The sequence below is a fragment of the Mustela nivalis genome (genome assembly GCF_964662115.1).
Source record: "Mustela nivalis genome assembly, chromosome: 5".
Lineage (NCBI taxonomy): Eukaryota > Metazoa > Chordata > Mammalia > Carnivora > Mustelidae > Mustela > Mustela nivalis.
This window is the reverse complement of record NC_139024.1, coordinates 84,820,095-84,835,704: the sequence shown is the minus strand read 5'-3', so window position 1 is coordinate 84,835,704 and position 15,610 is coordinate 84,820,095. Positions and strand designations below refer to the sequence as shown.

The 15,610-nt window shown below is 39.8% G+C and overlaps 1 protein-coding gene across 1 annotated transcript in view; it reads right to left on the bottom strand.

The window, feature by feature from the left end:
- The window catches only part of DNAH8 (dynein axonemal heavy chain 8), a 343,899-nt gene that overhangs the window by 178,587 nt on the left and 149,702 nt on the right, over positions 1-15,610 (bottom strand). The window contains exons 42-45 of the mRNA XM_082729671.1: positions 14,167-14,391; positions 10,890-11,062; positions 9,122-9,300; positions 1,493-1,680 (exon numbers count right to left, since the gene is read on the bottom strand). Of these exons, the coding sequence (XP_082585797.1) occupies positions 1,493-1,680; positions 9,122-9,300; positions 10,890-11,062; positions 14,167-14,391 (765 nt within the window). The remainder of the gene's footprint in view (positions 1-1,492; positions 1,681-9,121; positions 9,301-10,889; positions 11,063-14,166; positions 14,392-15,610) is intronic.

The window sequence follows — 15,610 nt, the reverse complement described above, 5'->3', positions numbered from 1 at the left end:
CAGGGGTGAGGGGAAATAAAGACAGGAATGATGGGAAAAATAGTAGAAAGGACAAAAGTAGAAGTGGAAAGAAAGCTAAGGACTCACAAGTATCAATAGGTTGAGGATAGGCAAGATCCAAAAGCTCCAAGGGAGAGGTTTGGGGTTCAAAGATTAGTAAGGCAAAAAGGGGTCAGTTATTTTTGGAAACCTTCAGTCCCTGAGCATTTCTTGGGCACTGTCCACTGTCCAGACATCTTGCTCAGTGCTGAGAATACAGCAGTGGCTGGTTGCCTCCCATTGCTCTTTCTTTTCTGTTTTCTCAGTCACAGGACCCCAGCTGCAAACTGGTGTATCACCACCCAGAATAAAAACTACAATTCCCAGCCTGCATTGCAGCTGGTGTGATTAAATCTGATACCACGAGGGACGCCTGGGTGGCTTAGTTGGTTAAGCGGCTGCCTTAGGCTCAGGTCATGATCCCAGCGTCCTGGGTTCGAGTCCCACATCAGGCTCCTTGCTCAGGAGGGAGCCTGCTTCTCCCTCTGCCTCTGGCTGTCACTCTGTCTGCCTGTGCTCCCTTGCTCTCTCTCCCTCTCTCTCTGACAAATAAATAAATAAAATCTTAAAAAAAAAATTTGACACTATGAGATGCAAAGGGGCACACATTGTCTTTGGTGCTTGTTTGAAGGGAGTTGATTCAATTAACTGGCTGCAGCAAGATAGATGCTTCTCTAGCACCTTGGGTCATAAAGTAAACTGAAGATGGAAATCATGATGGTGTAGAACATGGGAGGATCTTAAGAGAATAAATCATCATGCGTTAAGACACTATTTTTCATGTTTTGGTTATTTATAACCCAATGCAATATCTAATTGATATTTCCAATATTATTCTTAATCCATGGAGACTGTTACTCTTCTTTTAAATTATTCTACACCATAGTATCACACAATAAATTCATTCATCCCATTACCTGAGTCATAAATAATCACTTCTGGATTATCATTATTTACTCTCAACTGTTTTGCTTAGGTTTGGTTACAATAAATCTTATCAGAAAACTTCCTGATTTTGCTTTCTATAATTTATCTTTGTCCACTGAGCCACTTAAAATTTAGATTACATGTTATCTTACAATGTAGAGATTTAACTATATAAAGAACATATAAAAACATGTGACATGAGGGAGAGATGAATCTTTGAGGTTTTGAGCAGCTGAGATTTGGGGGCTGTTACTGTAGCTAGCCGGTTTGATACAATACAGAAAACATTTAGCCCTGCACCTTACACATTACAAGTACTCACTAAACAATTGCTGTTATTTTCATTAACCTATTACTATTTTATCTTCTCTCTGGGCTATTTTTAGTGCTCAAAAAATCATATGAAGAGAGAGAATCACTCATGACCTCCGAATAGTCCATCATTTACTAACTAATACGTGCTTTCTTTCATTTAAGTCTTTAGCAATTAAACCAATCCCATTGTATTTAAAGATCATGTTCTCACCATCGTTAGGAAGATTCCAAATTCTGGATTCAGATCAACACAATCACCATCAGAAAAAATGAACTGTTTTTTTCTCTCTTTTCTTGCTGTCAAAACAATATAAATCTGTTGGGCTGCCACCGATAACACAGGTAATTCAATTCTGTTAAACTCATCAAAACAGCCCCAAGAACCGGATTGCGCAAGACCTGGCAGGAAAAACAGTTGATTTGAAAAGTTTTACTTTGTAATATACCTGCTACCAAGAAGAAGAAGCACTTCTCTAAAATGCTCTCAAACAACTATAGATTGAAATACAACTTATATAAAGTGTCAAGTCTGGCTGTTTGTAAAGACGTATCTAATTCCAGCGACATAGAGAGGTTTAAGTAATTGTACATCATCCTGGAAACAAGGAAATTTGTGCACTGCCAAAATCAAAAGGATAGACAGATCATTATGCCCAGGGATGCCGGGTGATGATGATAAATGTTGATTCAGCTTGGAAGCCCCACTTCCAGTGCAGGAGCTGAAAGAGCCCTGTTTGGGGAAACTGACAAAAATGTCTGTGTCAGATCACTCTATCTCTTTCCTGTTGCAATGAGAGACATGTGGGGATGCTGGGTGAGACAGAAAATGGTCAAAGGGATATTTATTCCTTACAAACTGGATACAAAAAAGAAGTATTATGAAGAACCTTGCTCCTGTCTTATCTCTAAGGATGAAAACCCTCATTATCTTCAGCTGCATAAAATGGTCTTCTTCCTTTTATGATTGTCCCCCCTGTAGTGATTTTTGAATTGAATTAAAAAATCAGTTTTTCTTTTCTTTCTTTTGGGAATTTCCATTATATGGATGTTGGAACTTTTGGATTTATCTCCATGACCCTCAGGCTTTTCTGGCAAACTTCCCATTTCTCTCTGCAGTGTATGTATTCTCTTGGCTAGATCATTTAACTCAAAAGAGGTTTTTAAATCATTAATTTATTTATTATTCTAATTGTTTTTTTCCTAGCAGCCTGTTTTTCTTCGATCAGTTGTATGTTATGAATTCTTGAATCCCTCTGAAGCTACTGATTTTTTTTTAAAGATTTTATTTATTCATTTGACAGAGAGAGATCACAAGTAGGCAGAGAGGCAGGCAGAGAGAGAGGAAAGCAGGCTCTCCGCTCAGCAGAGAGCCCGAAGCGGGACTCGATTCCAGGACCCTGGGATCATGACCTGAGCCGAAGGCAGCGGCTCAACCCACTGAGCCACCCAGGCACCCCTGAAGCTACTGATTTTACTTACTGTTTTCTCCTGTTTCCTCTATTAATCCGTTTAGTTGTCAGTAGGTCTCTTAGCTGTTTGGAGTGCCTCCTGAATTTCTTCAAAGAAGCTTTGTAATCTGACCTGGTGTTCTGCTTGCCTCTTGAACACAAGCCCCCAACCAAGGTTTATCTTTTTCTTTTTAAAAATTTTTTTAATTTTTTTAAATTAAATTTATTTATTTTCAGCATAACAGTATTCATTATTTTTTCACCACACCCAGTGCTCCATGCAATCCGTGCCCTCTATGATACCCACTACCTGGTACCCCAACCTCCCACACCCCCGCTACTTCAAACCCCTCAGATTGTTTTTCAGAGTCCATAGTCTCTGATTCACCTCCCCTTCCAATTTACCCCAACTCCCTTCTCCTCTCTAACTCCCCATGTCCTCCATGCTATTTGTTATGCTCCACAAATAAGTGAAACCATATGATAATTGACTCTCTCTGCTTGACTTATTTCACTCAGCATCATCTCTTCCAGTCCCATCCATGTTGCTACAAAAGTTGGGTATTCATCCTTTCTGATGGAGGCATAATACTCCATAGTGTATATGGACCACATCTTCCTTATCCATTCGTCCGTTGAAGGGCATCTTGGTTCTTTCCACAGTTTGGCAACCGTGGCCATTGCTGCTATAAACATTGAGGTACAGATGGCCCTTCTTTTCACTACATCTGTATTTTGGGGGTAAATACCCAGGAGTGCAATGGCAGGGTCATAGGGAAGTTCTATTTTTAATTTCTTGAGGAATCTCCACACTGTTCTCCAAAGAGGCTGCACCAACCTGCATCCCACCAACAGTGTAACAGGGTTCCCCTTTCTCCACATCCCCTCCAACACATGTTGTTTCCTGTCTTGTTAATTTTGGCCATTCTAACTGGTGTAAGGTGGTATCTCAATGTGGTTTTAATTTGAATCTCCCTGAGGGCTAGTGATGATGAACATTTTCTCATGTGTCTGATAGCCATTTGTATGTCTTCATTGGAGAAATCTCTGTTTATATCTTCTGCCCATTTTTTTATATGATTGCTTGTTTTGTGTGTGTTGAGTTTGAGGAGTTCATTATAGATCCTGGATATCAACCTTTTGTCTGTACTGTCATTTGCAAATATCTTCTCCCATTCCGTGGGCTGCCTCTTTGTTTTTTTTGACTGTTTCCTTTGCTGTGCAGAAGCTTTTGATTTAAATTTTTTAAAAAAATTTTATGTTATGTTGGTCACCATACAGTACATCATTAGTTATGATGTTTTAGAGGGGAGGGGGTGGGGGGATGCAATCCGTGCCCTCCTTAATACCCATCACTGTGCTCACCCATCCCCCCACCCCCCTCCCCTCTAAAACCTTCAATTTGTTTCCCAGAGTCCATGGTCTGTCATGATTCATCTCCCCCTCCGGTTCCCCCCCTTCATTTTCCCCTTCCTTCTCCTAATGTCCTCCATGCTATTCCTTATGTTCCACAACTAAGTGAAATCATATGATAATTGACTCTCTCTGCTTGACGTATTTCACTCAGCATAATCTCCTCCAGTCCCATTCATGTTGATGCCAAAATTGGGTATTCATCTTTTCTCATGGCTGAGTACTATTCCATCATCTGTATGGACCCCATCTTTATCTTTGACAGGATTCCCACTTCTGAGAGCTGACTTACAACTTTTATACAGAGGAATACTACTGGACATAGCCACGTCCTTTTCTTTTGTTCTGTCATCTGTTATCATTTTGGCACTCTGGGATTTACCATGTGCTCTAGTCTGCTGCTCTCCCCCATCCCCAGCCTTTAAGCTAGGAGTCATTTACAGAAGAACCATTCTTTCTGGTTAAGGAAGTGATTCTCAGGTTCATAAATGGCTGAACAGGCAATTATAAAAAATAATTTAGTGAATACCCATACACCTACCTATCAAACCTTAATAATTTGCTTCAAATTTCATTCTAAAGAATAAAATATTAGAACTACAGCTCAAATACATGTATGTTTCTCTTGGATGCATACTCCCTCCTTCTCCAGAGGTAACCTGTATCCCAGTTCAATGGCTGGATCCCAAATTCATGCTTTAAAAGACTGCTCTTATGCATGTATTCATGGACACTGTATATTTTGCTTATTCAAGATTTGTATATGTGTATCTATCTACATGTGGCTACCTCTAAGACACTGCATATCTCCTCCTGAAATCTGATTTATTTGTTCCATATTATTTTTCTGAGATTTATCTAAACTGATACACATAGATATAATTCACTATCTTAAATATTATACCGTACAGTATTCCATTGCATAAATATGCCAGTTTAAAATTTCAGTCTCCTTTCAATGGGTATTTGGGTTGCTGCTAATAATTTGTTGTAACAATGTATCAATCTGACTCATGTCTTCTTACAACGTGTGTGAGGAATGGAAATGCTGGGTCAAAGAGAGTATGTGCATCTTCACATTTACCACCTGCTGCCAGTCTGTTCTCAGAAGCAGCTCTACAAGTTTACACACAACTAAGAAGTATCAATGGTTGTAATTTCTATATATCCTTACCACTAGTGTTTTGGCCAGACTTTTCCATTTCTGCCAATCTGGAAGGAGTGAGGTTGATATCTCATTTTTGCTTTATTTTGGTTTTTTTATCAGAAGAAAATCTTTTTTAATGCTGGGTATTAATTTTTTGTCAGCTATACATGTTAAAATATTTTCTCCCAGTCTATAGCTTGTGTTTTGTTCTCTTTCTTAAGTGGAAAAATGTCACACAAAGACTGTGCATCAGGGGTGCCGGGGTGGCTCAGTGGTTAAAGCCTCTGCCTTCAGCTCGGGTCATGATCCCAGGGTCCTGGGATCGAGCCCCACATCGGGCTCTCTGCTCAGCAGGGAGTCTGCTTCCCCTCCTTCTCTCTCTGTGTGCCTCTCTGCCTGCTTGTGATCTCTGTCTGCCAAATAAATAAATAAAAATCTTTAAAAAAAAAGACTTGCATCACATACATGTAAATATAGATATATATGTATGACTATGTATTTGTATATATGTATTTCAGATGTTATGTACATATATTAAAGTGAGAGCTGGATGTGAAATCTCATAGTATCTATTACAGGAATATTCTCAAATTGTATTTAAGGGAAGGGCTGCACTCTGGAAAACAGTGTGGAGGTTCCTCAGAAAGCTGAAAACAGAGCTACCCTATGTATGACCCAGCAATTGTACTACTGGGTATTTACCCTAAAGATAAAAATGTAGTGATCCGAAGGAGCACTGTGCCCCAATGTTTATAGCAGCAATGTCTACAATAGCCAAATTATGGAAAGAGCCTAGATGTCCATCAACAAATGAATGGATAAAAAAGATGTGATATATATATATATATATATATACATAATATTTCATTATATATATATATAATGAAATATTATGTAGCCATCAAAAACCCTGAAATTTTGACATTTGCAATGACATGGATGAAACTAGAGGGTATTATGCTAAGCAAAATAAGTCAATCAAAGAAAGACAATCATCATATGATCTCACTGATATGAGGAATTTGAGAAACAAGACAGAGGATCATAGGGGAAGGGAGGGAAAAAATGAAACAAGACGAAACCATAGAAGGAGACAAACCATAAGAGACTCTTAATCTCAGGAAACAAACTGAGGGTTGCTGGAGAGGAGGGGGGCGGAAAAGATGGGGTGGCTGGTGATGGACATTGGGGAGGGTATGTGCTATGGTGAGCATTGTGTATTGTGTAGGACTGATAAATCACAGACCTGTACCCCTGACACAAATAATACATTATATGTTAATTTAAAAGAAAGAAAGAAAGAAAGGGCTGCATGGGTGACTCATGATTTTTATGGAAGGAAGCCCCAATGTACTTCTCCCCTACTATATCCCCTTTCTTCCCTCCTAGAGGGAGGCACTGCTAGTCTGAACTGTGTGACCATCATACTCTTGCTTTTCTTTGACTTTTTACTATTTCTGTATACATATCTGAATGATATGTATTTTCAGCTTTATCCAATTTTTTAATTTTTTTAAATTTATTTTTTATTTATTTTCAGCATAACAGTATTCATTATTTTTTTTTACCACACCCAGTGCTCCATGCAATCCGTGCCCTCTATAATACCCACCACTTGGTACCCCAACCTCCCACTCCCCCCGCCACTTCAAACCCCTCAGATTGTTTTTCAGAGTCCATAGTCTCTCATGGTTCACCTCCCCTTCCAATTTACCCCAAATCCCTTCTCCTCTCTAACTCCCCATGTCCTCCATGCTATTTGTTATGCTCCACAAATAAGTGAAACCATATGATAATTGACTCTCTCTGCTTGGCTTATTTCATTCAGCATATTCTCTTCCAGTCCCATCCATGTTGCTACAAAAGCTGGGTATTCATCCTTTCTGATGGAGGCATAATACTCCATAGTGTATATGGACCCCATCTTCCTTATCCATTCGTCCATTGAAGGGCATCTTGGTTCTTTCCACAGTTTGGCCTAAAGATTTTTTTTATTCATTTGACAGACAGAGGTTACAAGTAGGCAGAGAGGCAGGCAGAGAGGAAGGGAAGCAGGCTCCCCGCTGAGCAGAGAGCCCAACTTGGGGCTCGATCCCAGGACCCTGAGATCATGACCTGAGCCAAAGGCAGAGGCTTTAACCCACTGAGCCACCCAGGCACCCCCAATTTTTGAATTTTAAATAAATTTAATCATACTACATGTATTTTTGTGAGACTAGCTTCCTTCACTCTGAATTATATCTGTGTCAACACACTGCCCTGTAGTTATTCCTTTTTACTGCTCCATAACACCATTATACACAAATCCACATATATACATTATATTTTTCCTTCCTGGATACACAATATATAAATTATATTCTCCCAATTGATGTGTGTATACATCCACCCCATTGAAGAGGACACTAGAGGTGTTTCCCATTGTTTGTTGTCTTAAGCAATGCTGCAGAGAACATCTACACACAGACCTCAGTGCACGAGTGTCATTTATCTGACTATAGACCAGGAGGTGGGACAGATGAGAATACACATGGTGCTGTTTTTTGTTTTTTTTTTTTAAGATTTTATTTATTTATTTGAGAGAGAGACAGTGAGAGAGAGCATGAGCAAGGAGAAAGTCAGAGGGAGAAGCAGACTCCCTGTGGAGCTGGGAGCCCGATGCGGGACTCGATCCCGGGACTCCGGGATCATGATCTGAGCCGAAGGCAGTCGTCCAACCAACTGAGCCACCCAGGGGTCCCCACATGGTGCTGTTTTTTCCCAAACAACTTTTACACTCCTACTGGGAGCTGATGATTGTTTCTGTTATGCTATCCCTTACCAATGGTCAAAATGTCACACTTAAATTTATGCAATCTGGTGTGTACAAAATGGAATCACTTTAAGATTTATAATTCTTCCACTGCTGGTGACATGGATTCTCTTCATTCATGAAAAGTCTATTCAAGACTTTTTCTCTGTTTTCTTTCATTCATTCATGGGCATTAGTCATGTATTTGGGATCTTAATCCTTTGCAGGTAATATAGGTTGCTAATGCCTTTCCAAATTTCTGGCATGGCTTTTCTCCCTTTGGTATCCACCAATGAAGAGAAGTTTTTGATTGAGGATAAGCAATTTATCAGTCTTATCTTTATGGCTTGTGATTTTTGTATTAAAGATATTTTTATTTATTACCTTCTAAAAACTGTATGGTTGTTGCCCACCACATTCAGATATTTCATCCCCAAAACTGATTTTTATATATGGTGTAGGCATCCAATTTTTATGTGTGTAGGGATCCGATTTCCGTTGTTAAATATTAATCATCTTTTATCCCAGAATGATTTATAGTAAAGTCTATCTCTTCATCACTGATTTACAATACCACCTTTGCCATATGTCAAATCTCCTTGGCCCATTTTTTGCATTCTCCATTATATTTCACTGGTCTATTTATCAATCCCCACACCAATACCACCATCTCTAAATTCTGTCCTAAATGATATCTTTCATTTCAATGGGATTTAATGCAGGAAGGGAAGCCACATGTGTCATGGGTTTGCTATCTTGATCTTATCCCCTCCACCACCGTTTCAGGCAATAATAAATTGATTTTATTTTCACAATCCAATACACATTCAACTCATGGACTAGAATGCCAGCAATAGCATTGAACCATATGAAATTGATGACATCCAGCCATTTTTGACACAGAAAAATGGCCATATCATATGCACCAACCTATACTATTTTGGTGGAAAAATATCCCGTTAGGTTAATATCAGAAAATAATGTTAAAGAGCAATAAAAATACATTCACTAACAATGTATTCAACAGTGTTTGACACTTGCCTTTAAAAATCCGTCCCAGCCCTCGGAAATCCATTTGATCTGAGCAGTTAAACACGACCACATATTTCCCCAAACATCTTCCCATGTCTTTTGTAGTTTCTGTTTTGCCAGTGCCTGCAGGTCCTGCTGGAGCACCTCCCATGTTCATTCCCAAAGCCTGCGCTAAGGTGATATAGCATCTGCAAACAGGAAAAAGAGAAATCACCGGGAGTGTGGGAGAGCTTATTACTGCCCTAGAGCATAAGCCAAAGTCCAATGTGACTGGAATGGGCCTATCTAGTTGAGAATTGGAGCTGCTCACATAAAAGAGGCTGGAGCACTTGATATTCACTAGAAGTAGTACAGTGATTGCAAACATTTCTTGGGACAAGCTTTCTAAACTCCTCAACCCTGACTTAAAACTTTCAGGCCTTCCCTGCACTATGGTCAGGATAAATCGCAAGTCAGAGAACCAAAGAAGCCATCGTATGCTGGCAGATGATGAACAACTGGCTCTCCAGGAAATCAACCAATCAATTAATCAATCTTATTTTCATGTTTGCCAATTGCAGTGGTATAAATATTTCCACCAGGGCCACGAAAGGCTATCGATGTGATATCACAAAACTGGGAAGAGATGCATATTGTTGACTCTCAAAGGCTGGTACAAGGGCACCTGGGTAGCTCAGTTGGTTAAGCGACTGCCTTTGGCTCTGGCCATGATCCTGGAGTCCTGGGATCGAGCCCTACCTTGGGCTCCTTGCTCACTGGGGAGTCTGATTCTCCCTCTGACCCTCCCCCATCTTGTGCTCTCTCTCTCTCCCAAATCAATAAATAAAATCTTTAAATTAAAAAAAAAAAAAAAGCTGTATGAGTCAACTCCAGGACGCCACTGCAAATAAATCATTTTACTATGAAATGCTTCACTCATTGAGGTAAGTAAAAAAAATAATATAATGAATCTTCTTGTATCCATGATCCAGCTTAAGTTATGTTTGTTTCAGAGCCAAGTAAAACTTAGTGAAGCTTCCTAGATTTGAAGCTTTATATGTAAACCTCAGGGGAAGAGGAAACACATGGACAAGTTTATGCTACAATAGCACTGGGCATACAGAAGGAGGTTGGATGAGTCAAGAAACTAAAGACATAATCTGCACCATAATTTTACCTGCAGACAATTCTATTTAAAGTAGGAGCAGAATTAATCATTCTGTGACCCAATTTAAGTCAATTCTACACACACTTACTGAGCATCTTCTATGTATAACATATTGAACTGGTTGCCGTGGGATTATGTAGAGATGAGAAAGGACCAGTTCTGTCTGATGTCACATGCTGGAAAGAACTGTGAGGAGATCAGTCGTTGACTGATTATTCATACCTGGCCAAGAAACTTCACTTTAGGTATCCATTTCTACATTTGGAAAACCAGGAGACTAAATTAGATAATCTCCAAGGTCCCTTCCTTCTTTGTAAATCTAACGAGTTCCTTTTTTGTTGCCAGAGATATTTTTCCATCTTGCCATCTAAAATTCATTACTGTATTACTCACAGTCAATGTTTAAGCTCACTTTCATTCTTTTATCTTTTCCTGCTTTACAAAAATGTAATGCACATGTACATTTAAGTAATAACCTTGGTTCTCTCATTGTTAGACTGACTTTGATGAGCTAGCATAGACCTAACACAACAGCAATACGCTTTTGTTAATATTTCAAATGCAATTTGAAAGCAATGTTAAGAACATCATTTAATTAGAAAATGGAGTAACAAAAACAGAGTGTCTCACCTATCTGTTAAGGGAGTGATGACAAGACGATCAGTGCATCCCAGAAATTCATTCTGGTAAATAAAATCCACATCTGTAATAGACACCACAGTTTGATCCAAATCTTCCTTAAAATAAAATCTACTCTGTTTCAGCCATTCAAAGTCAGTAACTGATCTGATATGCATTTTTACCTTAAAAACATGAAATGCAAAGAGATTACATACTGAATTGCAATAGCATAGAACAAGCATATGTGCAGTTTTTATCCTCGTTTGTAAACTAATTCTCATTTATCTAACATATATTTATTAAGTCCCTTCTTGGGCCTGACACTGTGCTGGGTGAACACAGACAGGCTTTGTTCCTGCCTTCTGGAGCTGACAAAAGAAGACAAAAGACAAACAGATAAGCAAGTAATTGCAAAAAAGTATGAAAAGAAATTCAGGGTTCATGGAAATATGTAGCAAGAGGACCTAATGTAGTCTAGGGGTCCTGAAAGGGATATTCAAACTAAACCCAGAAAAAAATGGTAGGAACTACCCAGGGAAACAAAACTGAAAGAAAAAAAATAAGTAAATCTTTAAAAGGGGTAAAATGTCCCAGGCAAAGACTCAGAAGATCTGGCTGCATGTTCGGGAAAGTGAAAGAAGTTCAGTACAGCTGAGGCATCTGGGATTCTAGAGAAAGAGAGAACTGGGGCTTCACAAGACATGGAAGCAGAGCTGAACAGTGTTCTCGTGGCAAAAGGAAGCCTCCAAAGGGATCAGCAGGGAAATGTACGGTCGATTATGCACACACGCCTTCCTACACCAGCAATGTGGCCAAACCCACTAATCTGCCAGGTCATCAACGTACACCTATGAGCAAGAGGTCCTGGGCTCCTACAGCCATGTATACAAGAGAGAGAATCCAGGGAAGCACATTAGGAACAATGTCCCACCAAAACCACATTCTCAAGTACTTTGTGATTTTCCATGGGCAACCTTGGAGAAAATTTGGTCCTGCCCACTTAGGTGCATCAACAGGGGCAAGTGGCAAAGGATCCCCCTTCACTGGTCTTAAATTCAATCTCACTTCCAGGTCGTTCAGCTGACCTCCGGCAACCCTGCTATGTTCCAGTCTCCACCTAATCAAGTCTCCACGCGAGGAAGAGTCCCGCTTTTTGTCATCATCGTTTGTTTACGGTCTTGCTTCCCCCTGCACTTAGGAATTCTGGCTTCTCTGCTAAATCACAGTTTGTATTCATCACCTTAAAGAACAACTTTCAGGTGACACGATCCAGTGTCTCCCCCGGGGACTCCTTCCCTCACACGGGACCTGCAGCCACGGAGATGCTGTCAACTAGCTCCTCTCAACAATCCATTAAGATGGTGAGGAGGAGACGGAAGTTGAAGAAAAAAATAATTGCTAATACTGATTGAGTTCTTTCCGTGCATCAGGCTATTCTAAGCATTGCACATGGAAAAATAAAATGCAAATATGCCAGCCATGAGATCTCATCTTAGTTGGGAGGCAGAGAGACCATGAGTTCAATAGTAATTAAGACAAAAAGAATACAGGTATGTGGTTTTAATTGTGTATAGGGTTTTCTTTTCAAAAATCCAACTGGATGTGAAGTAAGGCTTTGTTCAGCACTTCAATTTAAAAGAAATTTCTTCCAGGGTATTTCAGCTTTAAGAGTCAGCAAGAGGGGGTGTGCATGGGTGGCTCAGTCAGTTGAGCATTTGCCTTGGGCTCAGGTCACAATCTCAGGGTCCTACAATTGAGCCCCACATCGGGCTCCTTGCTCAGCTGGGAGTTGCTTCTCCTTCTCCCTCTGCCTGCTGCTCTGCCTGCTTGTATTCTCTCTCTCTCTCTGTCAAATAAATCAATAAAATCTTTAAAAAAAAAAAGTAAATAAGAAAGGTTAGCCTCATGTTCTTCACAGATACAGTAAGGGATTTCACGGGAGTTTCTTGAGGTGGACTTCAAAGAAAGCCAACATATTACAGTACTACAATGTACTGAAAGCAACTCTGTAGATGGCCAAAGAACTATGGTCTGAGTATGCAGCTCAGTATGACTGGCGTGATCAGAAGATCCAGAGATAAAACCTAGAGCAGTGTTTCCTCAACGTTAACCTGCATTTATGAATCACTTGGGAATCCTGAAATGCAGATTCTCATTCAGTGGGGGATGGGATGGAGGAGAGGACTGGAGATTCTGCTTTTCTAATCAGCTCCCCGGAAATGCTAATGCAACTGGTTGGCATATAATAATATTTTGAGAAGTGACGCTCTAAATTCCAGGAGAATAAATGGACTGTATGTCCTTCAACCTTCCATAAATTTGAACTTATCTGATAGAACTCCTTTTCTTAAAGATTTTATTTATTCATTAGAGAGAGAGAGAGAGAGAGAGAGAGAGAAAGAACAAGCAGGGGCAGAGGGAGAAGCAGCAGATGCCTCACTGAGCAGGGAGCCCAATGCAGGGCTTGATCCCAAGACCCCAGGATCATGACCTGAGCCAAAGGAAGATGCTTAACCAACTGAGCCACCCAGGTGCCCTGATCAGAACCTTTGATACAAGTTTGAAACCATTTGTCTCTGATTGATTATATTCTCTAAAAAAGAGCCCCACGGTGCATGAATTACATGTCTCTGGTGAAGAAAAGAGATGTCTTTAAGATGAATCAAATCAAATCAAATCAAGCAATGGTAGCTAAAGACAAAGATAGTCAAATGGGTGTTTATCAAAGCCTCCTGGGCTCCTACCCTATAATGATAACCACTGCTTTAGGAGAACTTTGGCTCAAGACCGCTGTTTAGACCCCTATTTCTGAAGGGAGTTCGAATACCACCCCTCCTACTCTCACCCTACACAACATTGTCCAAATTTAGTCCATGCTGCCCTGCTGGACGCTATCAACTGGACAAATGTCCATGAGACTTCTCTGAAGCTTGATTTGATCAAGACTTATTTCTCAATGAAACAAATAACTCATGACCAGTCTCACCTAGACTGTATCCTATCCCTGGTGATTTGGTGTAATGGAACAAGTAGTTAGTTCACATCTCATCAGTTGGTTCCATCCTTTCAGAATGACATATGTGAATGTACATATATAGTTGTTTAAACCACCAAATGGAGAGAGTTGTAGACATGGTATATATGGAGACAGTTTGGGAAAAGGACCAAGTAGATGGAAGGTTCATATACATTAGGGCATATATATAATATCTAATTGCTCATTATTAGGAGCACTAAGTTTTTAATCAGTATACTACATTAGTTTAAGAAAATAAAGATACTTTACCAAGTCATCAAAAATATCTCTCTGATGCACATGGATGGTAATCAGAGTTTCAAATTTCACTCTATCAAACTTGCTTAGGTCATGTGTTGTCTGGCCAATTAGAATATTTAGAATATCCAAAAATTTCTGATTAGTCACGTGCATGATTTTCCTGTCATCTTTTGCATTATTTAAAGCCTCTTCTGAATCATGTGTCCACAACATCTGAATTCCCAGAAGCCCCACCTATGCATCCGGAAGAAAAATAATAAGTAAATTTGCCAACTATTTAAAGCACATCTGCATTAAAATTTGGCGGTCACTCATCCAATATGAAGGCGAGCAAGGTTTGACCCACTTTAAACTCAAAAAAGACATGCATTTCTCCACTCCCAAAAGAGGAAAAATAATCATTTGAAGTTCTAAGTGCTGATATCTAATGATTTCAATGCAGAGAGATAAATAGTAATGAAAACAACGGCTATCATTTATGGAGCTGTATGTATTTTATGAAGGATGCTTAACAAATTTGTCTATAGAGGAAGGTATGAGACAACCAGATAGCTCCATATGATGATTTTTCTTCACCAACAAAAGCAAATGGAATTACTAGACTCATTGTTGTGTATTCTTCTGCAGGAAGATTTCCCAGCTTCTAGAAACAGTACATTTTGCAGCTTCTAGAAACAGTACATTTTCTCCTTTCTTAATCTCCCACTCCCTCTATCATCTGTATCTTTTCCTAAATCTACTTCTCTATATATATATTTATCTGTAGGAGAGAGAGAGACAGAAAATGAGAAGGGGAAGAAGCTAGTCCTTTTTCTCCTGATGATGGCATAGGGAAGTTGTGACTGTCACCTTGCCTACAACTTCTACCCTGAGAAAGGAATAAAATTGTTGGGACAAGGCCCACCCTCACCTTGCTGCGCCAGCTGTCCCTTTAAGAACTTCTGTTCATCCGCAGAGTTGAGTAACAGATCCGAGATCATTTGGACCTAAGGCAACCTCACATTTGGTGGAGGGTTGAGAACAGAGTGAGTGGCATGGGGATACAGTTGGGCGTGGTATTAATGTGGCTAAGGCACGAATATAACCCTTTCCTTATCCCTGCCTCCTCAAGACTGCAAAATGTTTTGTGCTAGAGCAGTGGCCAAACCTGTGGTCTGCAGGTGAAGACAAATGAAGGTACCCGACTGAGGTGAGACCAAACCGATGTGGAGGAAACCTCCCACATCAGGAAGCTCCCAGTAGCAAGCCAATTCTGACTCTGAAAGCAGCAGAAAATGGCACAGTAGAGGAAAAACAAAACAACACCAACAACAACAAAACACACCCAAAAAATGAAAACAAAACAAAACAAAAAAACACAAAGCAAAAAACAAAAATACCCAGCAGTGTAAGCCTCTCTGATTTAGAGACACAGACCCACACTCTCTGAGAAATCACTGCTTAGTGGTAAAGT